Source organism: Cyprinus carpio, chromosome B4 (assembly GCF_018340385.1).
Source record: "Cyprinus carpio isolate SPL01 chromosome B4, ASM1834038v1, whole genome shotgun sequence".
Taxonomy (NCBI): Eukaryota; Metazoa; Chordata; class Actinopteri; order Cypriniformes; family Cyprinidae; genus Cyprinus; species Cyprinus carpio.
In genome coordinates, this window is record NC_056600.1 from 32,820,344 (window position 1) to 32,846,133 (window position 25,790).

At 38.3% G+C, this 25,790-nt stretch overlaps 1 protein-coding gene and 1 pseudogene across 1 annotated transcript; both read left to right on the plus strand.

Moving 5' to 3' along the window:
• The first annotated feature begins 9,647 nt into the window (after window positions 1-9,647).
• On the plus strand, window positions 9,648-17,240 carry LOC109073987 (gastrula zinc finger protein XlCGF57.1-like). The gene is made up of 3 exons (XM_042722921.1): window positions 9,648-9,694; window positions 10,341-10,580; window positions 15,292-17,240. Exons 2-3 carry the CDS (start codon window positions 10,397-10,399, stop codon window positions 16,536-16,538), a joined length of 1,431 nt encoding a protein of 476 aa, XP_042578855.1. The 5' UTR covers window positions 9,648-9,694; window positions 10,341-10,396; the 3' UTR covers window positions 16,539-17,240.
• A 3,976-nt stretch (window positions 17,241-21,216) lies between these two features.
• LOC122137195 overlaps window positions 21,217-25,790 on the plus strand; it is a 5,090-nt pseudogene continuing 516 nt past the window's right edge.

Here is a 25,790-nt window from a genome sequence, read left to right on the forward strand (position 1 = left end):
TGCCACTTGGAGGTCTAAGAAACAATCCACAGTTGCTCTTTCTACATGTGAGGCTGAGTATATGGCTTTGGCAGCTACTGCACAGGAAAGCCTATATCTTGTCCAGTTATTAAACAAAATGGACAATGAATGTATTTATACACCAGTGACAATTTATGAGGACAATCAAGGGGCAATTGCTTTGTCCAAGAACCCTATATGCCGTCAAAGGTGTAAACATGTTGATATTAAGTATCATTTTGTTCGATCTGCACTTGAAGATGGAAAGATAACTATTGAATATTGTCCTACAGCAGCCATGGTTGCAGATATTCTGACCAAACCTGTAACCAAAGCCATGCTTGATAGATTGCGCGTGTTATTTTGCATTTTTGGTGTGATGTAAATGTACATGATAACTGTATGTTATTCAGCCTAAGAGCAAGTGGGGGTGTTGAACATTGGTGACCTTGAATGTGTTCTTATTATGACTGTGAGTCTAAGGGGTGTGGTTCCTTCATTATGCTGTTCAGGTGTTGCAATTTAATAAGTGACTGCATGCCCCTGTGAGTTGGCACGCCAGTCAGACGAAACCCGATTTACAATTGAGTTCAACAACCCCAAATTTCTTACCCGACATTTCTACCCCAAATGCTACAATAACAGCTTCAACAGTTTCACTTGATTATACATTTAGTCAGGAATTATAGTTTGGAAAATGTCTAACTAGTAAAATGTGTACAAGTTTTTTGAAAACTAATACAAGTAGATTAATAATAATAAAGACTTACTCATGTCTATGATCTCTGCTGGTTCAAGCCAATTTTTCTGAGGTAATCCAAAGCTTATTCCTCTCAGTAAAATGTAAAAAACTTGAAGAAGAGTCTCGCTGCTTTGTTAGCTGTATGGGAGTTTACACTCTGCGTACTTCACATGGACTATTGTAATATCAACAGGCGATCAGCACGTGGGCGTGGTCGCATTAGATATAATGAAGGGAGACGTGAAAGATGGGACATTGTGCTGTTTTCATATGGATTTTTTTTTGTTTTTAAAAATAGACATGTCAATCTTTCTATAGATATCTCTCTCATGTCTCTGTGTTGAGTATTCACTGAGTTACAGTTCATTTTAATGACGCGTTTCTAAATGAAGATCACCGCAGACCAAGGTGGCAGACAGCGCACCTTGTTTGTTTTCTTTTATTTTGTAAATGCACAAAGTTTTGTTGTTATTATGTCTGTATACAAATAAAAGTAGACCTTTTACAGATTCGATTGATGTATTGCTCTTATCTGTACGATCAAAACTGAAAGTGTAATTTAAGTTCTTTTCGGTGTTATTAGGAGAAGATGCCACAAAAATGTGTATCCGCGTTTTGTCAACCCCAGAGAGGGTTAATGTGCAGTGTGTGGCATACCATATTGTGGGAGTATGCTGTAGGGCAGTGGTTCTCAACCAGCGGCCCGTCACGGATTCAAAATGCGGCCCACCATGCTGAATACACAATTTAAAAAAAATAACTTTCAGTTTTACAATTCATTTTAGTTTTTACATTAATTTAAAAATTTAGACGACTAAAGAAATAGAAGCTATAGCCTAATATTTTTGTGTAAAATTATTTTGTTTTTCATACATTATTTTCAGACATGAGCAGACCTACTCACATAACGTTCCGCATTTAACGAACACATACAAGCGTGCACTTTGGCAGAATTCAATTCAAATAGTCATCAACAGCCATTAGTTCGGTAAAATTGAGCATCAGAATGGAAAAAATTGTTTTTAAGGGAGAAAAAAGAAAAATGTGGAAAAATGCCCAGCGAATGCAATGAAAACACATACAAACAAGAATAGTCGCAGTATCAGTAGTGAAGGAGAGTGCTGGATTTTGGGTTTGCCCCGCAACTCACTTGAAGAAGTTCAGGCAAATAGAAACACCCATACTACGCAGCAATCATCCTTAATTGAAGAAATGTGGCAAAACATCTCTGGAGAGAACCTCATATTATATAAATTCGAAAGTGCTTTCCATATTTGGATCAACATAGGCTACATTTGTGAATGCACATTTTCTGCAATGTTGCGCGTCTTACAGACTGCATCTTACAATCGCAACTTAATTGTGCTGTTACTGCTTTCGAGCCGAATTTCACAAAATTGGTCAGCTCCCGACAGCATCAGGTGTTTTATTTATGGGGAGTAGAATTATTATTTATTTCAATGAATGTAATCGATTAGATATCATAATATTTAGGCTATAATATTATAAATCAAGTTGGTTTGTATTGGTGACGTAATATGTAAATGATATGTGTGCGGCCCGCGAGACTTGCACTTGGACCATAGTGCGGCGGCCCCGGTGGAAAAAAAAAGATTGAGAACCACTGCTGTAGGGTGTATTAGTTTTGACTTTTCATTAGGCTGATAGCCTGAGGGAAAAAGCTATCCCTCAGTCGGCTAGTGCGGGATCGGATACTGCGGAGACGTCTTCCTGATGACAGCAGAGAGAGCAGTCTGTGGGAAGGATGGCTGGAGTCACTGATGATCCTACGGGATTTCCTTATACACCGCCTGGTGTAGATGTCCTGGAGGGAGGGAAGCTCATCTCCAACAATGTGGCTAGCAGTTCGCACAACCCTTTGCAGAGCTTTGCGGTTGCCAGTGGTGTTGTTTCCAAACCAGGCAGTGATGCAGCCCGTCAGGATGCTCTCTATAGTGCAGCTGTAGAATGATCTGAGGATGCTGGGGCTCATTCCAAACTTCTTCAGCACTGCATCAGTGTGTGTAGACCAGGTGAGATCCTCACTGATGTTAACGCAGAGGAACTTAAAGCTGTTTTCCCACTCCACAGGTGTCTTGTAGATGGTGATGGGTGTGTGTTCTCTGCTCTGTCTCCTGAAATCCACCACCAGCTCCTTGGTCTTGTCGATGTTGAGTGAGTCCTAAAACGTCCTGACACCATTTAGTCAGGGTGCTCACCTCCTCTCTGTAGGCCATCTAAATCGTTGCGGCGGTGATCAGGCCTATTACTGTTGTGTCGTCAGTGAATTTGACGATGATGTTGGAGCTGTGTGTGGCTGCACAATCGTGTGTGTACAGGAAGTACAGGAGTGGGCTGAGGACACAGCCCTGTGGAGCACCAGTGTTGAGGGTCAGTGGGGATGAAGTATTGTTGCCCATTCTGACCAACTGACTTCTGCCTGTCAGGATGTCCAGAATCCAAGCCCTGCACAGAGATCTGTTTAGTGCGCATGTGCGCAGCAGCGCTCATTCAGTCTCGTAAGCCTCGTTCCACTCCTGACAGCAAAATGGTTATATCTGCATGAGTTTCTAACATTCACAGATGAAAAAAAGTATACCTGTGACGTGTAGTTATGCACAGAGGAAAACACAACAGCTCAAAATGCATAAAACAGCACAAAATATTCGCTGTTTGCCATGGTTTATCGATTGATCCCATGATCGACATTAAGAATAAGCATGTACATCAAATTTTCCTGACTCATTGAACCTGGATCGACTTCTTTGAGACTGCGTGAACTTAAATTGTCGTTTATGAAACTGCTTTAGTCCAAAATGTTTTGTTAGGTTATTTCAATTCAGGCTTTTCTTAGGGTCTTTTATAAAAAAAAACAGCCCCCCCCCGATCTGGTTTTGATGGGTTCATGGCGATAGCATGTTAATGGCGAGTGTAAACAGCCAATGCGATCTCATGATATGATGGACCCAATATTCCTTTTTTCCCCTTTTCTCTTTTTAAGAAGAGATTAGACAACAAAATCATCCTCACTGCTTGAAGACTCCATTTATGTATTGTTTTGAGATTATTATCCTCCCCCCAACGTAATTTTGATAGCATCATACTCTGTGTAGAAGTTTCTGTGCTTGAGGAATTTGTAGGATGACGGAAATCCGAAGAAAGAAATGCATATATAAGTTTCCTAGTCCGTGTGAAAAAAACCTTACCAATGAAACTGCAAATGAACTTTTCAGTGTGTAGTACTTAAAAGAATGAATAAACATATCAACTACAGAGCCCTTTTCTTAATAATTCTTTAAAAAAAAGTGGTATTTACTACGGTTAAAATCCTATGAAGTGGGTGGATCTGTTTCTGTTCTGGTTTGTTCTGTTTTATGCAGTTTTTCATATACTGGTTAAAATTACAATATTCTGTGATTCATGTGTTTCTCTGTGTGAATATCTGTCGCTTGTATTTATTATTAACACAAATAGAAAGCAAACAAGTAGCATAGTCATTTATTTTAGTTAACATTTGCTATGGTAAATTTGAACAGATTTTTATTCTTATTGTAAAATAATAAAACAGGCTGATGATACACAGGGCAGCTTTTTGAGAAATGTTGCTGGGCAGCTTTGGTTAATGTTGGCATCAATGGGCACCCAGGTGAGACACGGGGCCCACGACCGATTTAAAGTATCCAGATAGATATTTGGTTACCCATTCTTCAGTGGGGAAGTGCCCCCAAGCAAAAGTAAGCATGCTATTAACACAAATAAACTGCATTATTAACATTATTGTGATGGTCACTGATACTAGTAGTAATTTATAGGGGAAAAAAGAACACAATTACCACATAGAACATTTATTGTCAGTGATATTTACAGCTTACTTGATACACCAAAATATTTACACCAGAGCAGATGAACAGAAGCTTAGTTACATTCTTGAAAACACAAGCATGCTTTGTATGAAGGCCTATACAATATATATAGTTATAAACATATATGACTATATTCGTGAACAGAGAATAGCCTATCTCAGTAAAGTTTTGTCTAACCATTCTTACTGACATTAAGCTAGCAACATTATAACTCATATTAAAACAAAAAACAAAAAAAAACCTGGCATTGTGAAACATTTAGATGACGTGAATGAAACTTCATAATGTTTCACTTGATTATACATTTAGTCAGTAATTATAGTTTGGAAAATGTCTAACTAGTAAAATGTGTACAAGTTATTTGAAAACTAATACAAGTAGATTAATAATAATAAAGACTTACTCATGTCTATGATCTCTGCTGGATCAAGCCAATTTTTCTGAGGTAATCCAATGCTTATTCCTCTCAGCACGAAGCACACAGTAAAATGTAAAAAACTTGAACAGTCTCGCTGCTTTGTTAGCTGTATGGGAGTTTACACTCTGCGTGCTTCACATGGACTATTGTAATATCAATAGGCGATAAGCACGTGGGCGTGGTCACATTAGATATAATGAAGGGAGACGTGAAAGATGGGACATTGTGCTGTTTTCATATGGATTTTGTAATTTCATAAATATTTGTTTTTAAAAATAGACATGTCAAGCTTTCTATAGATATCTCTCTCATGTCTCTGTGTTGAGTATTCACTGAGTTACAGTTCATTTTAATGACGCGTTTGTAAATGAAGATCAGCGCAGACCAAGGTGGCAGACAGCGCACCTTGTTTGTTTTCTTTTATTTTGTAAATGCACAAAGTTTTGTTGTTATTATGTCTGTATAAAAAAAAGTAGACCCTTTACAGATTCGATTGATGCATTGCTCTTATCTGTACGATCAAAACTGAAAGTGTAATTTAAGTTCTTTTCGGTGTTATTAGGAGAAGATGCCACAAAATGTGTATCCGCGTTTGTCAATCCCAGAGGGTTAATGTGCAGTGTGTGGCATACCATATTGTGGGAGTATGCTGTAGGGCAGTGGTTCTCAACCAGCGGCCCGTCACGAATTCAAATGCGGCCCACCATGCTGAAAACAATTAAAAAAAATAACTTTCAGTTTTACAATTCATTTTAGTTTTTACATTAATTTAAAAATTTACTAAAGAAATAGAAGCTATAGCCTAATATTTTTATGTAAAATTATTTTGTTTTTCATACATTATTTTCAGACATGAGCAGACTTACTCACATAACGTTCCGCGTTTAACAACCACATACAAGCATGCACTTTGGCAGAATTCAATTCAAATAGTCATCAACAGCCATTAGTTCGGTAAAATTGAGCATCAGAATGGAAAAAATTGTTTTTAAGGGAGAAAAAAGAAATGTGGAAAATGCCAGCGAATGAACACATACAAACAAGAATAGTCGCAGTATCAGTAGTGAAGGAGAGTGCTGGATTTTCGGTTTGCTCCATAACTCACTTGAAGAAGTTCAGGCAAATAGAAACACTCATACTACGCAGCAATCATCCTTAATTGAAGAAATGTGGCAAAACATCTCTGGAGAGAACCTCATATTATATAAATTCGAAAGTGTTTTCCATATTTGGATCAACATAGGCTACATTTGTGAACGCACATTTTCTGCAATGTTGCGCGTCTTACAGACTACATCTTACAATCGCAACTTAATTGTGCTGTTACTGCTTTCGAGCCGAATTTCACAAAATTGGTCAGCTCCCGACAGCATCAGGTGTTTTATTTATGGGGAGTAGAATTATTATAATTTCAATGAATGTAATCGATTAGATATCATAATATTTAGGCTATAATATTATAAATCAAGTTGGTTTGTATTGGTGACGTAATATGTAAATGATATGTGTGCGGCCCGCGAGACTTGCACTTGGACCATAGTGCGGCCCGGTGGAAAAAAAGATTGAGAACCACTGCTGTAGGGTGTATTAGTTTTGACTTTTCATTAGGCTGATAGCCTGAGGGAAAAAGCTATCCCTCAGTCGGCTAGTGCGGGATCGGATACTGCGGAGACGTCTTCCTGATGACAGCAGAGAGAGAGCAGTCTGTGGGAAGGATGGCTGGAGTCACTGATGATCCTCCGGGATTTCCTTATACACCGCCTGGTGTAGATGTCCTGGAGGGAGGGAAGCTCATCTCCAACAATGTGGCTAGCAGTTCGCACAACCCTTTGCAGAGCTTTGCGGTTGCCAGTGGTGTTGTTTCCCAACCAGGCCAGTGATGCAGCCCGTCAGGATGCTCTCTATAGTGCAGGTGTAGAATGATCTGAGGATGCTGGGGCTCATTCCAAACTTCTTCAGCACTGCATCAGTGTGTGTAGATCCTCACTGATGTTAATGCTGAGGAACTTAAAGCTGTTTACCTGCTCCACAGGTGTCTTGTCGATGGTGATGGGTGTGCGTTCTCTGCTCTGTCTCCTGAAATCCACCACCAGCTCCTTGGTCTTGTCGATGTTGAGTGAGAGATGGTTGTCCTGACACCATTTAGTCAGGGTGCTCACCTCCTCTCTGTAGGCCATCTAATCGTTGTCGGTGATCAGGCCTATCACTGTTGTGTCGTCAGCGAATTTGACGATGACGTTGGAGCTGTGTGTGGCTGCACAGTCATGTGTGTACAGGGAGTACAGGAGTGGGCTGAGGACACAGCCCTGAGGAGCACCAGTGTTGAGGGTCAGCAGGGATGAAGTATTGTTGCCCATTCTGACCAACTGACTTCTGCCTGTCAGGATGTCCAGAATCCAGCTGCACAGAGATCTGTTTAGTGCGCATGTGCGCAGCAGCGCTCATTCAGTCTCGTAAGCCTCGTTCCACTCCTGACAGCAAAATGGTTATATCTGCATGAGTTTCTAACATTCACAGATGAAAAATATACCTGTGACGTGTTAGTTATGCACAGAGGAAAACACAACAGCTCAAATGCATTAAACAGCACAAATATTCGCTGTTTGCCATGGTTTATCGATTGATCCATGATCGACATTAAGAATAAGTGTGCACATCAAATTATCCTGACTCATTGAACCTGGATCGAATTATTGAGACTGCGTGAACTTAAATTGTCGTTTATGAAACTGCTTTAGTCCAAAATGTTTTGTTAGGTTATTTCAATTCAGGCTTTTCTTAGGGTCTTTTATAAAAAAAAACAGCCCCCCGATCTGTTTGATGGGTTCATGGCGATAGCATGTTAATGGCGAGTGTAAACAGCCAATGCGATCTCATGATATGATGGACCCAATATTTCCTTTTTCCTTTTCTCTTTTTAAGAAGAGATTAGACAACAAAATCATCCTCACTGCTTGAAGACTCCATTTATGTATTGTTTTGAGAATTATTATCCTCCCCCCAACGTAATTTTTGATACGCATCATACTCTGTGTAGAAGGTTTCTGTGCTTGAGGAATTTGTAGGATGACGAATCCGAAGAAATGCATATATAAGTTTCCTAGTCCGTGTGAAAAAACCTTACCAATGAACTGCAAATGAACTTTTCAGTGTAGTACTTAAAAAGAATAAACATATCAATTACAGAGCCCTTTTCTTAATAATTTCTTTAAAAAAAGTGGTATTTACTACGGTTAAAATCCTATGAAGTGTGGATCTTGTTTCTGTTCTGGTTTGTTCTGTTTTATGCAGTTTTTCAATAATACTGGTTAAATTACAATTTTCTGTGATGTCATGTGTTCTCTGTGTGAATATCTGTCGCTTGTATTTATTATTAACACAAATAGAAAGCAAACAAGTAGCATAGTCATTTATTTTAGTTAACATTTGCTATGGTAAATTTGAACAGCTTTTTGAGAAATGTTGCTGGGCAGCTTTGGTTAATGTTGGCATCAATGGGCACCCAGGTGAGACACGGGGCCCACGACCGATTTAAAGTATCCAGATAGATATTTGTTACCCATTCTCAGTGGGGAAGTGCCCAAGCAACATTGCTCGATAAAAGTTGCCCATATATCATCAGTTTTAGGTCATGAATGTTGTCTCAAAAGTCATGGAAATTATTTGTAAAAATGTAAATGAACCCTGTATATAGAAATTGTGCATATAAGAAAATATTTTTAAAATGTACACAGCCCAAATTTGTTTTTGCATCTCAGTATAATGTATTTGAAATGCTCTGTTGACCTTCACCTGTTCATCTTTTATATCTCCGTGGTTTCAGAGAAGCATTCGTGTCAGCCAGATCTTGCGCATGCAGCAGCTGTCGATACCCGGCCATTTGTGTTCGTAGCTGTTATATCAGTACCACTGTTAGTGAATAAGACTGAATATTATGTAATGAATATTTGCAGTGTCTTTGTGATAAAATATAGTGACCATTACACAGAATGCGAGTGATTCCTATTCTCTACACTCCTCTCTCTTCATCTGATGATCTGCCATTAAGTCATGTTTACACTTTGATGGACAACTTTGAATTCTCTGAAATGTCTGTTTTGGCCAGAATTCATTCATGTAAACAGCATCTCATTATGTCTTAATTTAAGTTTTATGTTTAGAGTCAAAAATAGCTGTAATCCTTTACAGTCATGGACCTTTAATATAATCCACTTCAACCAAATAAAGCTGAAATCTGAATTGTTGCCCTCTGGGGAGAAACTGAGACGAAATAAGATTACATTATTATATAATTTTAATGTCATAAGGATTCAGTTTAAGTCTCCAGATAACCAAATATACAATTTTTGATCTACACATTAATGACTTTGATATATTCATAAGTTTTTTCCAATCCTTCGTGATGTGAAGTCCAAGAGAATTGAGATCACAAATAGTTTATCATGAATTAAAAGCACTTCACTGTACAGAAAGCTTTTCAAACAAATCTAAACGGTATTAATAATTTTGGAGTTATGATAGCTCTGCATTTCACCCCTTAAATTAATCGTATTTGTTTTTTAACGTAAAATTGTATTCTTTAGCGTGTGGACATTACTCTTATTTTGGTGTATTGTTATGACGTCGTGACGCTGCGCCGCGCTCTCGCGTCTGTGATTCGGCTGAAGAAAGGTGTGTGCTTGTAATCATTTAAAGTGTTTAGATCAATACGATAACTGTATGTAATGCTGAAATGTATTATCACCGAGTTTAACGCTGTAATGATGTAGTTTATCTGTTTTACTTACTGATGTTATTAATGGTCACTTTGTGTGAGTAAAGCTCATCCGCAGCTTCCACCAGCATCTCATTTCGCTCCCTGTATCGTGAATTCAGTCACTAGCAAGTAGTGATGGAGAAACCGAGCTTTGTGAAACTTTTTCGCGTCAGTTGAATCAGTCGCATCGTTTTTAATCACTGCTGCTCAAAACAGTGTAAATGCAACGAGAAAAACAAACGTGTAACAACTTTTACAAACCAACTGCAAATTTTTTCATGAAAGTGAAATCTGTTAAATGTGATCTACAAATCAAAAAACACCAAATATACATCTTATTAATAAAAATAAATTAATAAAACTAACTTAACATATTTGATTATTTTTAATGCTATTTTGGATGTTTTCCTCTTATCTGGTATTTTAAGCTATTAACTCACACTCTTACTGACTCCCTTATTAGTGCGCTGACTACTGAACTAGGAAACTTAATGAGAACCACTCAGCGATTTAGTTTGAAATATATTTTTTATTTATTTTATTTATTCTCATCTTAAACAGGACAAAGTGTCCAAACACAGATAAACTCCTGGCGAAGCAACTGAGAGCCACGTTACATGATTATAAAGATGGCATTTATAAAAGAAGAGAGTGAAGACATTAAGATTGAAGAAACATTCAGAGTCAAACATGAAGATAATGAGGAACAAACAAAGATGGAGTTTATTAAAGAAGAGAGTGAAGACATGAAGATTGAAGAAACATTCAGAGTCAAACATGAAGATACTGAGGAACAAACAGGTTGGTTTTCATTCTTAAAGCTGAACTCAGTCATATGATCCTTACTAAAATGTCCAGCTCTACAGAAATGGATGATCTTACCTACAGAACTGATAGCCTTGTGGTTAGTGTGTCGACGTGTAGCGCAACTGCGCTCACGGCGACCCAGGTTTGATTCTTGCCTCGAGGTCCTTTGCCAGTCCTGCTCCCAACTCTTTCCTGTAAGCTCTTTACTGTCCTCTCACATTAAAGGCATAAAATGCCCATAATTATAACTTAAAAAAAAAAAAAACATTAAATTGTTAAAGAGGACATTGGATGCCTATTTTGCACATTTTGTAATAAAATACAATGTTTATTTATACAGCACTTTTAAAACAACCTAAGTCGACCAAAGTGCTGCACAAAGAATGCAAAACACACAAGTCAACAAGGTAACAAACTATAAAACACACACTGTAAAATGGATTAGGGTTCACTAAAATAAAGGATCATTGCACAGTATGTCAAAAAATATTAAATGCCAAGGAGAATAAATAAGTTTTAAGAGTAGACTTAAAAACAGATAGAGTTGAGGAAGTTCTGATATGAATTGGGAGACTATTCAACAACTTAGGGCCAACAACAGAAAAAGCACGATCACCTCTGTTTTTGAGACGTGCCCTGGGAACTTGCAATAAACCAGAATCAGCGGATCTGAGTGCTCTTGTCTGAGTGTATGGATGTAACAAATCAGATAGGTACTGTGGAGCCTGATTATAAAGAGATTTTTAGACAAAAAGTAAAATGTTAAAATCAATTCTATATTTGACTTGCAGCCAATGCAATGAAACCAAAACTGGTGTGATAGACTCATGTTTGCGCTTCCCATAAAGAAGCTGAGCCGCTGCATTCTGAACCAACTGTAGACAAGAAACACATGACTGAGGAGCACCGATATACAATGAGTTGCAGTAATCCAATCGTGATGTTACAAAAGCATGCATAACCATTTCAAACTTCAAATTTGCATGCACACGCATGTCCACATGCACACACACACCAGCTCTCACTACCACCATCCATCTCAAATGGAGTAAAGTAAACCACAGTGGTTCTCAAACTGTGGTATGTATACCACTATACACATTTTATTTTATACCCCTTTTAAGTAAAACCTTTTTAATCTAGACTCAGTAAAAAAGTCAAGCGTTTTAAGAGGGGTATTTGATGTTAGATGTTTGAGAACAACTGATGTAACATTGAATATAACACAATCAATAACATCACTATATATGTACATATATATGAATAAGCACAATCATATATACATACAAACATAACATGACACATATCGATGCCAAATTTTAAATGCTAAAAACATAGACAAGTATTCTGAAGATGTGTTAACAAAGCAGTTCTGAACAGAGTAAAAGACCTAAGCAAGCGAATGGATGCAGGAAGGCTGTTCCAGTCACGAGGGGCTCTAACATGGAAAGCATATTTCCCAATTTCTCTCTTAACTCTATATTGAAAGTAAATACATTGGCACAGGCTGTTGTATACCACATCATTGTCTTCTGGCTGAGGGTGCAAGCCAGGACAGCTGTTCGTACATCACACAGTGATGTGTCCTATAGGGGCAGCGAAGGACGAATTGGCACAGGCTGTTGTATACCACATCAAGAGAGTGTAGACAAGTGGCAGTGGTTTTAGCATATATAATATCTGCATAGTCCAGAATAGGTAGCAACAACTGAGAGACTATTCTTCTCCTAACCTGAAAGTTAAAGCAGTCTATCGATTGATATAATGTTTTAAAACGAAAGCTAAGTTTGTTGTTAAGCGCGTAGCCAAACACCAAGATATTTAAATTTTTCGGTTGACTCTAAAGGAGAAGAATCCAGAAAATGCAGATTAAGATTATTTCTATCTTTCTTCTGGAAAAGCATACAGTAAGATTTTGCTTTATTCAACAGGAGTTTATTAAATGACAGCCACTGCTGTACAGAATCAAAGTCATGTTGTAAAGAATAATTTATGTAAGGAATATTTGGTTTGGAACAATATATAATTGTATCATCTGCCTAAAGATGAATGTCACATGCTGAACAGCAAGTCAGTGGCAAGAGTGGCAAGTCATTAATAAAAATGGAAAATAACAAAGGCCCAAGCGAAGAACCCTGAGGTATGCCTTTATCAACACCTGTAAAATTTGACTGACTGCCCCTGAAGGACACACACTGGTGGCGGTGATGGAAATATGAGTTAAACCAAAGAAGTGATGAACGGGAAAGGCCAATTGAATATAATTTATGCAGGAGCAGATAATGATCAACTAAATCAAATGCTTTCGTAAGATCTAAAAAGATGGCACCAGTACACATATTGTTATCAAATCTAGAAAAAATATCATTTGTAAATTTCAAAAGAGCAGTTGTAGTTGAGAAGTGTTTCCTGAAACCTGACTGACATTGAGATAGTAAATTGTTATGAGAGAGATAGTTAGATAATTGATCAAAGATAATTTTCTCAAAAATTTTCACAATACTATTAATTATTGAGATAGGTCTAAAATTGTTCATGTTTTGAGTGTCCCCTCCTTTATACAATGGAATAACTCCATGACAAATCCACTCCAAAATCAAATCACAGGTTAAATAACACACATTAAAGAGCTCAGCCAATGGAGAGGATAGGACATGTGAAGAAAGTTTGATAAACTTACCCTCAGTGCCGTCAGGGCCAGGTCCACTACTAGAGGATAACTTGCTTATGGCCAACTGGACATTGGGCTATTACATTCAGAAATGATGTAGGCTAAAATGGCAGTAAATCAAAATGTTTACAAACATTATAAACACAGTTATTAGTTTATCTCCCCAACAAATCATCTAAACTTAAGGATATAGTCTATAGGCTATAAAAACGATCATGTAGTTTGGGAAATCTTATCATTAAAATGCTTTGCAAAGTCCTCACAAAGAGAGACAGATGCCTCAGGAAACAGATTAACAGTTGGACGAAGAACAGATTCAATTGTGGAAAATAGGATATTTGGCTTATGGCTATTTCTTAAAATTAACTGAGAAAGATAACTACACTTTGCAGCTTTAGCAGCTCATTGATTGGCAGAAAGAGAGTCTCTTAAAATCTCATATGACACTTGTAGTTTGTCTTTTTTCCATTTACGTTCAGCCTTTCTACAGGTCTGTCTGTCAGAGAACGAGTGAAATCATTTTGCCAAGGTATTAAATTGTGTTTATGTTTTTTCACCTTTAGTGGTGCAACAGTTTAAAATATTAGAACAGGTAGCATTGAACAGACTTAGATATTCATCGGCACCCAAGTGATACGTAGAGGAATTGATATCCTGATTAGCACTGAGATGTACGTACATGGAGGAAAATTTGTCACTTGAACGTTCAGTGAGGATACGAGTCCATCGTGGAAGTGGAGAATGTTTATGAGTATTCCCGTCCAATGGCATAGAAAACAATATAGATTTATGATCAGACAAGCCTGCATCATCGATAATAATGTCCAACACTGATAAACCACGGGATAAAATCAAGTCCAGTGTGTGGCCTTGAACATGAGTTGGTCCAGACACCCATTGCAGAAAGTCAAAAGTGTCAAGTAAATTAAGAAAGTATTTTGAAAGTGGCTTAGATTCACAGCAGACATGAATGTTAAAATCCCCCAAGATCAGGATTCTATCATGATTGGTGACAATTTCCCCCATGAATTCAGCAAATTCATTAAAAATCCTTGTTTACATGAGGTGGCCGATATATAATTAGAAAAACCACTGGGTTGTCCAAAGCGAGTAAAAACAGCTGAACCAAAACTACTACGAGTCCCAGTTGATAAAGAACGACAGAGGTGAGAGTCTTTAAAAGCTGCCGCTAACCCCCTCCCCCAACGGCCGGATAACCGAGGGGAATTAAAAAAAAATTACAGTCCTGTGGCACCAGCTCAGTGAAAGGACTTAACTCTCCAGGTTTAATCCAGGTTTCTCTGATGCATAGTATATCCAAGGCATGTGAAGGAAAAAAAAGTTGTTTAATAAAAAAGATTTTTTTTTTTTTTGTTTTTTTTTACCAGAGAGCTGTCCCTTATTGATCAAAGCATACCAACAAGTTGGTATGATTCTTCAGGGTCTTTATTAAATATATTTAACATACTAATGTCTATGTTTCTAAAGATCATGCAGTGTTAACCTGGAATTAAAGTGGCTGGTTTTCTGCTCTTCTCACACTGCACCACTCTCTGGGATACCATTTAGTTGCTGTTATGTGCATATTACAAACCAGGTCTGCATTTCCCAAAAGCATTGTAAGCCGTACTTCGTAGACTCATTGCCACCAACAAAGTGTAATCAAAGCAAGGTTTAATCAAACACACTTGAACAATCTAAAATAAGTCTTCAGGATTTCTTGAACACTACAGGCAGGTGTGTTTAATTAAGGTTGGAATGGACCTCTGCTGGACTGTGACCATAAAAGACCAAACTTAGACATCTAATCTACAGGAACAGTCTCTGTGCTATGATGGGGCTTAATTCCTGAAAAGAAATTGCTAAGCTAAACTGAAAAGCTAATAGTTAACAATATTGAGTAGAGTTTCTGAGAGCAGCTTAGTGTATGTAGGGTCTAAAGGTTTTGATGATTTACATGTTGAATGTTTATGTATACATTGCTTTGTGCCATTTTAAACTAGGGTTATTTTTCTATTTATATTTCCACCTTAGACCCAATGGCACTGAAGGAGGAGAATCAAGAACTGAAAGAAAATGGACATAAAGATCAATATGAAAAAACATGCTTTCATAACCAGAGAAAATCTTTTAGTTGTTCACAGCCTGAAAATTCTTTGTCACAAAAAAGAGCTCAAAAGACTGGAACTAGATGTCGTTTTACCTGCCAACAGTGTGGAAAGAGTTATACTAATAAAAATAGCCTCAAATTCCACATGAGAGTTCACACAGGAGAAATACCTTACATGTGTCAACAGTGTGGAAAGAATTTCATTCGACCAGCAAGCCTCAAAATCCACATGAGAATTCACACTGGAGAGAACCTGTTTATTTGTCCACAGTGTGGAAAGAATATCGGTCAAAAAGGACACTTTATTATCCACATGAGGATTCATACTGGAGAAAACCCATTCACCTGCCAACAGTGTGGAAAAAGTTTCAATCGAAAAGGAAACTTGAAAGTCCACATGAGGATTCACACTGGAGAAAACCCATTCACCTGCCAACAGTGTGGAACAAGTTTCAATCAAAAAGGAAATCTTGACGCCCACATGAGAATTCACACTGGAGAGAAGCCATTTGTATGTGATCAGTGTGGAAAGAGTTTCAGATTTTCAGTAGCCCTTAATCAGCACATAAGGATTCACTCAAGAGAGAACTGTGGAATCAATGTCAAGCAGACTGAAAATACTTTGTCGCAAGAAAGAGCTCAAAAGACTGGAACTAGATGTGAATTTACCTGCCAACAGTGTGGAAAGTGTTATACTAATAAAGGTAGCCTCCGAGTCCACATGAGAGTTCACACAGGAGAGAAACCTTACACGTGCCAACAGTGTGGAAAGAGTTTCAATCGTCCAACAAGCCTCAAAATCCACATGAGAATTCACACTGGAGAGAAGCTGTTTACTTGCCTGCAGTGTGGAAAGAATTTCAGTCAAAAAGGACACTTCAATGACCACATGAGGATTCACACTGGAGAAAACCCATTCACCTGCCCACAGTGTGGAAAAAGTTTCAGTCGAAAAGGGAACTTGAAAGTCCACATGAGGATTCACACTGGAGAAAACCCATTCACCTGCCAACAGTGTGGAATAAGTTTCAATCAAAAAGGAAATCTTGACGCCCACATGAGAACTCACACTGGAGAGAAGCCATTTGTATGTGATCAGTGTGGAAAGAGTTATAGATTTAGAGGAGCCTTTAATGACCACAGGAGCATTCACAGTGGAGAGAAGATTTAAGTGTCTTCTGTGTGAAAGGAGTTCTCATATCATAGACATGAAAAGTCATTAGCAAACTCATTCCAGACATAAAGTTCCAAGTGTGAAAAGAGATTTACAAAAAGGAACAATTTCAAATATCACCTGCTTGTTCATTCTGGATGAAGCTGATGTAATTGTGATCAGTGTCACAAAAAGTTCTTTTTCAGATGCATATGGAAAGTCATGCATACAGTAGACCTTATGCTTGTGCTTTTTGTAGACAGAGTTAAGTGGCTCAGAATGTGCCTCAAATTCAGATACTTTTCTTTTGTCATGTTCATATGAATGAATGGGGTCACACCCATTCATCTTCCTTGCCATAATTTAAAATATTGAGCAGTTATGGTAGATGCTCTATGATTTAAAATGTATAGAGTTGTTGCTTAATTATTAGATTAAGGACAATGCGTTGAAATTAACACTGCATCTACACTGCATTCAGAAAGTATTAAGACCTTTTTTATTTTACATTTTGTTTGCCTTACTGTGCGTTCACACCGCCGCTGTCGAGAGCATCAAAAATCGCTCTGGCCACCCTGCTGACAACGCTGTAGAAAGATTCTCTGACATAGATCTAATTCTTATCTTGTATTTAAAAGGGCCGCAAAGCAAACAAGCTTGTTGATCTTGTGCAGACTGACAACAAGGAGGGTAACGTTATAAATAAACCTCATTAAATATTGTTGTGGACAAAGTATTAAGATCCTTTACCTAATAATGTATAAAGCACTAATACCACACTGTAAAAATACTCTGATGCAAGTAAAAGTCCTGCATTGAAAATGTTACTTAAGTATAATCAGGAAAATTTATTTAAAGGTTTAAAAGTAAACTGGAACTATTGTACTATTATTTATTATATCATTAGATTATTATTCCTATAACGTTACTGCACATCAGCAACTCACCAGGAACACGAACAATCACAGACACCTTTGTCCAGGCATAATTTTTTTATTTATGTCCCTGTACACAAACAGGGACACATCATAGATTATTGCAAACCCACCACAGCAATAATCAACCTCTCCTCCATTTTGCTTGGGAACTAAAGTTTACAGGGCTTCGTTCTCTGGAATCCTCTCAAGCGGTGGACTTCTACGCTCTGATTGGTTGCCGGCGAACCACGTCCTAGCTCATTACCATAAAGATGCCCTGATTTCAACTCTCCTCGACGCCGTCGATGTCCAAGTCGTGGCGCTGCTCGCCACTGCTCGACGCCAGCTCACATTGAAAATGAATGACTTCTGGCCACTTTGACACTCTCAACGGCGGCGGTGTGAACGCACAGTTAAGCTAACATGCTTTTAATTATTTTTTACACTCCAGACCCCATAATGACGAGGCAAACCTTCAGTAATTTATTGAACCAATTTTCCGCAGGTGAAAAGTCTTTTTTGGACTTGAAGATTTCACTTCCAATCATCACAGACTATCAACAAAATCTAACATTTTGGACAGTCACAGAACAACATTTAATATAAAATCTTCAGTTTTCTTCACAGATGTTTGATTGGGTTCAAGTTTGGGTTTAGTCTGGGCCATTAAAGGACATTCTCAGAGTAATCTCTAAGCCACTCTGATGTTGTCTTGACTGTGTGATGGAAGATTTGGACTAGTGTTCTTGAGCATGTTTTCATTAAGCTTACAACTTTATTTTGGTGCGTTTAGCTGTCCTTCTTTATTTTTGAGATGGTGAAAGTGATAAGCAGATCCTGGTTTCCTCCAGATGTCATGCTTGGAATTTAGGTTCATCAGACCATAAAATATTGTTTATCACAGTCCGAGAATTCTTCAGGTGCCAAGCAGGCTTTTGTGTGTCTTGCACTAAGAACAGGCTTTTTCTTCAGGTTTTCAAGTTTCTTCTGGAGCTCAACCCATCCAAAGTGCACACACACAGCAGTGAACACACACACACTGTGAACACACACCCGGAGCAGTGGGCAGCAATTTATGCTGCAGCGCCCAGGGAGCAGTTGGGGGTTCGGTGCCTTGCTCAAGGGCACCTCAGTCTTGGTATTGAAGGTGGAGAGAGCGCTGTACATTCACTCCCCCCACCTACAATTCCTGCCGGCCCAAGACTCGAACTCACAACCCATGGATTGCAAGTCTGACTCTCTTAACCATTAGGCCATGACTTCCCCGAACAATTTTCCATTGTTATAAATTGAAGCAACACCTCCCCTTTTACCTTTTGGTCGTGGCTCATGTTTATAACAGTAATCTTGTGGGGTAGACTCATTTAAAATAATGCAATCATCAGGTTTTAGCCAGGTTTCTGTCAAACAGAGCACATCTAGATTATGATCAGTGATCATATTATTTACAAAAAGTGCTTTCGTAGAAAGGGACCTCATTTTCAATTAGCCAAGCTTTATCATTTGTTTATCCGAATGCCCATCTCTAGTAACAGAGCAAGTACACTTTCTGCGAACTTGAAGACATGGGAAGACAGGGATAGCCTGAAGGGGAGAACCTTGTAAGAATCAGAATCAGAATGAGCTTTATTGACAGGTATGTTTACACATGTTTTTTTTGTGACAGAAGCTCCGCAGTGCAACAGAATGACAGCGACAGAACAAAAACACAGATAATAAAAGAATTTAAAAATAATAATAATAATAATAATAAAATATAAAAATAAAATAAAAATAGAACAAGTAAGGAATAACAATATACAAATTGACAATTGTATGTGCAGGTATATTACAATAGACAGTTTTGTATGTACAGGTATATTATGTAAAAATTGAAATGTAGACTAAGTATGTGTGTTAGATAAATATTTCCCCATTGATTCTGTGTCGCAGTCCGCTCTGAACAGCTGAAAGCCCTGCAGATGGAGCGTGCTGTCTGGAATGGCGTCGTTTAGCCAAGTTTCTAGTGTTTCAAGTTTCTACCAGCAGAGTGTGAGAAATCCTTGTTTGTCCGGGAGAGGAGAAGGAGTTTGTCCGTTTTGTTGGGTAGAGAGCGGAGGTTCGCCAGATGGATGCCAGGCAATGGCGTTCGAATTCCACACTTTCTGAGCTTCATGAGGGCGCCCGCTCTCTTCCCCCGTCTGCGCGTTTTGAAGCGTGTGATCAGCGCAGCTGCTCCACCGACGAAAATGTCCAGCAAAACATCAGAATAGTCGAAAACTGGTAATATATCGGGTGATGTGTGGTGCCGAATGTCCAGCAATTAATCTCTGGTGAAACTGATTGCAGGAATATAACTAAAGACAGGACAAACTAACAACAACACAAAAACAACTGCAGAGCACATCACAGAGGCTGCCATCTTCATCGGTGCCAGGACTGGTATGTCTGGCCCTTGAAGAAATGAAGAAATGGTCTGTGTCAAGATAAAATCAAGACGTGAAAGTTTAAGCATGTGAATGTGCATCAGTATCTTGAATGGGAGCTTGTGCAGGGCCTAATTCAAGACTCGCAGATCCAAGATCAGCTGTAACCCACCGCTTCTCTTGTGTACAATGAAGTAAGTACCGTAAAACCCTGACTTCATCTTGGTTGGAGGGACAGGCTGTATTTCATCCTCCTCCAGCAGGACTGCGATCTCTGCATGCAGGACACGGGTGTCTTTGTTTGCCACTGATGTAAAAAGACCACTACTGAACCCTGGGGGAAGCCCAGCGAACTGTATCACGTAGATGATTGGGGTTATCTGAACGAGCCAGCGAGATGGCTTGGGCAATGCTAGCCAGTCCCCCAAAACTCTGTACAAGTGACACCAAAGGGACAACAGTCAGTGTTCTCACGATAGGGCAGTGAGAGGGAGTGTGGGTGCCTAAATATCTGAGGAACAAAAAATTAAAAAGAAGGGTTATGCAAAAATTTGCTTAGTGTACCTTTAACTGACTCCTTTTCATAGCTTTATTCCCTGTTTCTCTAATGGTTTCATTCATTCAGGCTGCTTTGCCCTCCCCCTCATCTATATGTGATTGTATGTTTGTTTGTTTAGACTAGATATGTGTTAGTATTTAGTTAATAAAACTTTTGTGCACAAATTACATGAGTTTCTGATTCTCTCAATGTTTGTGAATAATGTCACTTTAACTATCCAGTCTTGTTGCATGCTCTACAGCCACGAAAATATAATTTCATATCAGTTGATATGAAATTACACTGAATGTTCACTGGACGAACAGATTAGGTATGGTAATATTCATTCTGCTACAGTTACTACTGGTTACATTAGTTTGAACTCTAAATAAATGCACCTTACATTTACTGTAAATGTATTACTTCAAAAACAGGTGTGTCGAAACTCAGCAAGAATGAGGCTCTACAGGAGCAGGAATTTGGAACTTGCTTTATAGACTTACAGACAAACCTGTTTTACACACGTCACTCAAACACTGAACCAGTAATTTATTTAAACTCATCAGTTTAGGGAAAGAGAAACTGAACTGTAGTTGAGCTGTTGTGTGTCTGTGTCTCTGTGTTCATGCATTAAAATGGCAGAAGCCAGAATTGCAGTAGATCAGAAGGAGTTCATGTGTCCAGTGTGTCTGGATCTCCTGAAGGATCCAGTGGCCATCCCCTGTGGACACAGTTACTGTAAGAGCTGTATTACAGACTGCAGGGATCAGGAGGATCAGAAGAGAGTCTACAGCTGCCCTCATTGCAGACAGACCTTCAGTCCAAGACCTGCTTTAGCTAGAAACACCATGCTGGCTGAAGTGGTGGAGAAACTGAAGAAGAGAAAACGTCCTGCTGACTGTGACGCTGGAGCTGGAGATGTGCAGTGTGACGTCTGCACTGGAAGAAAATACAGAGTCTGAACTCTTACTGTCAGAATCACCTCGAACAACATGAGAGTTTGTTTAAAGGAAAGAGACACAACCTGACTGAAGCCACTGGACGACTGCAGGAGATGATCTGCCAGAAACATGAGAAGCTTCTCGAGGTTTTCTGTCGCACTGATCAGAAGTGTATATGTATGCTGTGTACGATTATTGAACATAAAAATCATGACATTGTACCAGCTGCAGACCAGAGGACAGAGAAAAAGGTATTTAAAATGAATAAAGTTAATACTCAGTGTAGTGATCCAGTAGTCGTCTTTTTTTTGTCCTTTTTTTTTTTTTTTTTTTGCTGTGTAGAGCCGCAGCTTAATTACACAGAAACACTGTCAATGTGAAGCTCTGTGTCAGTTTCACGTTTATAATACTTACGCACGCAGTGTGAAACAAGCCTTTATCTTCATGTTTATTCATGTATGATTCATGTATTGAAACAGATCATCACTTCTGGAGTTTAACCCTACAGTCATTGTTTATCAGCTCCACTTTTACTGGATTCATCTGTTCACATGATGATTTAGTGGCAGTAGTTTTCTGTGAGATTCACTATCATCTGTTTGTCCTGCAGAAGCAGCTGAAGAAGACGCAGAAGACGCTCCAGCAGAGAATCCAGCAGAGAGAGAAAGATCTTCAGCAGCTGAGAGAGACTGTGGAGTCTCATAAGGTGAGTCTGGAGAAAAAGAGAAGTTTGTCTCCGTCTCAGTTCAGACTCACTGAAGCTGAATCACTGTGTGTCCTAACAGCGCTCTGCACAGACAGCAGTGGAGGACAGTGAGAGGATCTTTCCTGAGCTCATCTGCTCCATTGAGAGAAGCCACTCTGAGCTGATACGACTGATCAGAGATCAGGAAAAGACTGCAGTGAGTCGAGCTGAAGAACGACTGGAGCGACTGGAGCAGGAGATCAATGATCTGAGGAGGAGAGACGCTGAGCTGGAGCAGCTTTCACACACACAGGATCACATCCAGTTCCTGCAGGTAACACAGATCTAGAAGAACAGGATCATAGTGGACTTGAGCAGATCCTGCTGTGACAGAGACTCACAGAGAAACAGTTCATGAGTGTCTTATTATATAATCATCAGTAAAAATCTCATCTGATCATCTTGTTCTGAAAGAGACGCTGCTTACAAACAGCTTTCAGCTCTGGAAATCTCTTAGGAATCATTTCTCTCAGCTCTTTCTTCTTAAAGATATATTTAGCTGTCAAACACCACTAGCGCAACCAACAGTTCAAAACTTCACTAACATTTCAGCTTTTTACCTAATTTTTCCTTCTGATTTATTACGTAATGGTGAAATCAGTGAAATCAATAGTGCAGATTCTGAGTAACATTCATCAAAATTGGATCAGGTGATCTTCAAACTTGATAAAATTGATTTTTATTGATTTTTTATGAGACTCCATTGATGTGCTGGAGTTGTTAGATGGACATTTATGTTCTTAGCAGATGTTTTATCATCCAAACTATTTCCTAGAAAGTTCAAATATAAGTCGCTTTCGCACCACATAGTTCTCAGGACATTCTCCTGGTTATATTCACACCAGCAGCAGGAACTCTGAAGCAGTGACAGCGACGTCTTTATTTGCAGCATTTACAAACGTCAATAACTGATGAATGGAGGATAACTGTTTTTAATGTGTGTCTTGTTAATATATATAAACAAAACTAAAAATAAGAGAAACTGCCTCAGTTTCTGCTCTTAACTATAGTGAGCTCTTTTACTTTACTATAAGGTTACAATTAACAACAGAGACCAAACTTAAATTCAATTACTATTTATTTTTAACTATAATAATCAACAGTCAAATTAAAAAAATTGTATGCAAACATTTAAATTGTTTTTAAATTAAATTCTAAATTACATAATTTCGGTAACACTTTAGAATAACTTTAATAAATAATTAACAAACATTATATAATGTTTAACTAATCATTATTTAATATATATTCACATATCTAGAAATATGAGATAATGTGCTTGTTAACGTTAACTGATGACTTTATCAAACATTACCAAATAATTAACAGATCATTATTTAATGTAGATTGAAATGCTTACAAATGTCATTAAACTTTCAGTTCATATGTGTCACAAATCAGGGGATAGACGGGAGGTTAGTGATATGATGAGGTTTATTGAACAGACTTGAAACAGAGAGTATGGCTGGTGAGGTCATATGTGTAACGTGGAGTCAGAGACGTTCGGATCAATCTGTAGTACTTTATTATCAGAATGGTCAAACAGGCAATGATTGGGGAACAGCATCAGGTATGTACAGGGATATCCAAAATCAACAACAGAAACAAGCAGAGGTCAGGGCAGGCAGCAGAGAATCACAGTCGGTATAAACAATCCAATATCAAAACAACAAGGCTAAACAAGACTTCACCAAGACTGAGAGTCAAAACACAGTTCATATAGGGGAGTGGTAATGGGGAACACCTGGTGGTGATTAGCCCTAAGCACGGGATTCTGGGAAATGGAGTTGTGAATGGAAATGGACACCAAATGCAAGAGTCCTGAGTGGAGTGCCCTCTGCTGGAGTTCATGGGCACTCCAGCTGATGATCGTGACAATATGATCATGCATTTTTTTTTTTTAAATCTTCAAATTATTTGACAGATGGTTTACAATGATTAAAAGCTTCATTAATAAATCGTTAACAAACATTATATAATGCTTAACGGGTCATTAGTTCATGTTTACAAACGTCATTAAACTTTCAGTGCGTTTTAAAAATCTATGAGTGATTTTAACAGAAATGATTCAATATTTACAAGCTTATTTATTAATGTACTTTTAAATGCTTACAAAAACTTCAGTTCACATATTAGCTAATGCTCATTTTTACATTTACAAATGTTGTGAAAATATAGCTTATAGGCACTTCACAAACTATTCATGTTAATATATTCATTAGCTCATAATCACCGTCTGTGAAGATTATATATTTGGTCTTTGTTTGTTGTGTTGACTTCTATTTGCACATCTTAAATCATTTATTAATCATTTGTTCATGTTTGTGCAGTACCCAATCTAAAGTGGAATCTATTCATAATTTGTAAATGTTTATAAACATTTACTATTGTTTTGTATCTTTGTTGGCACTGGACTTTTAGCTACGCTAACAATGTTTGTGTAAAGGGTGGTTAGTTAACTAGTGGTTAGGTGGTTAACTAAATGCTTGGTAAAGACATATCACACATTGTAATTTGGGTGCAAAACATGTTTTTATCACCTCAATCCTTATATTAATTTAAGTGTTGAGGTCATAAGACCACTTATATTGATCATACATACCACGTAATATTACAATAGGTACCCCTTAGTTTCAAAATACTTTCAGTATAAATCATTTGTAATTTTCCATGTTGTAACCCTGTTATTCCCCAAACTTTGCATATTATTCACTGATACCTACACCGAGGTACTCTATAGGTGTACTGTAATTACAAAAAATTACACTGTAAATTCTGTTTACTGTCGCTGTAAATTGCGGCTGTAATCTAAAGTGTTTCCCTGTTTTCTGTAGAGTTTCCAGTCTCTCTCAGCACCTCCTGAATCTACAGACGTAAATGATGATCTCTTCAGTTCTCTCTTCTCTTCTGATGCTCTGAGAGAATCTGTCCATCAGCTGAGAGACAAACTGGAGGATTTCTGCAAAGAGGAGCTCAAGAAGATGTCAGACAGAGGTAAAGTCCTGCAGATTCATCTGCTCTAAGAAACCAGTCCATCATCATCTCATATAATGGAGAACATCATATTAGAAATGTCTTAGGAATAAGATACAGGATCATGAGAATCTCACTGTTCATGTCTGTTGATTTCCACAGTCACACTCACCAACATTGATCACTGGACCAGGAAGGACTTCCTACAATGTAAGTCAGTAAGAAAACCAGCAGAAAAACTCTCTGAGTGTGTTCATGTTCTACCTGTAGAAGGTGAAAGAAGAGTTTTATAACTGATGATGTAAATGATGATGTGCACAGATATCTGCTCATCTGTACTGAGACACTGATGATACACTGAACATGAAGAATGCAGCTACATGAAAAGATCAAACGGATTCATAATTCCTGATTCTGATGTGTTTTATCTCCATCAGATTCAAATCAGATCACTATCGACATGAACACAGTAAATAAACACCTCCGTCTGTCTGAAGAAGACAGAGTGATTACTAACACTGGCACAATCCAGACATATCCTGATCATCCAGACAAATTTGATTATTATCGTCAGGTGTTGTGTAAAGAGAGTGTGTGTGGACGCTGTTACTGGGAGCTGGAGTGGAGTGGAGATATTGGTGTGTCTATATCAGTGTCATATAAGAGCATCAGCAGGAAGGGACGGGGTTATGAGTGTTGGTTTGGACGTAATGATCAGTCCTGGAGTTTGATGTGCTATCCTGACAGTTAC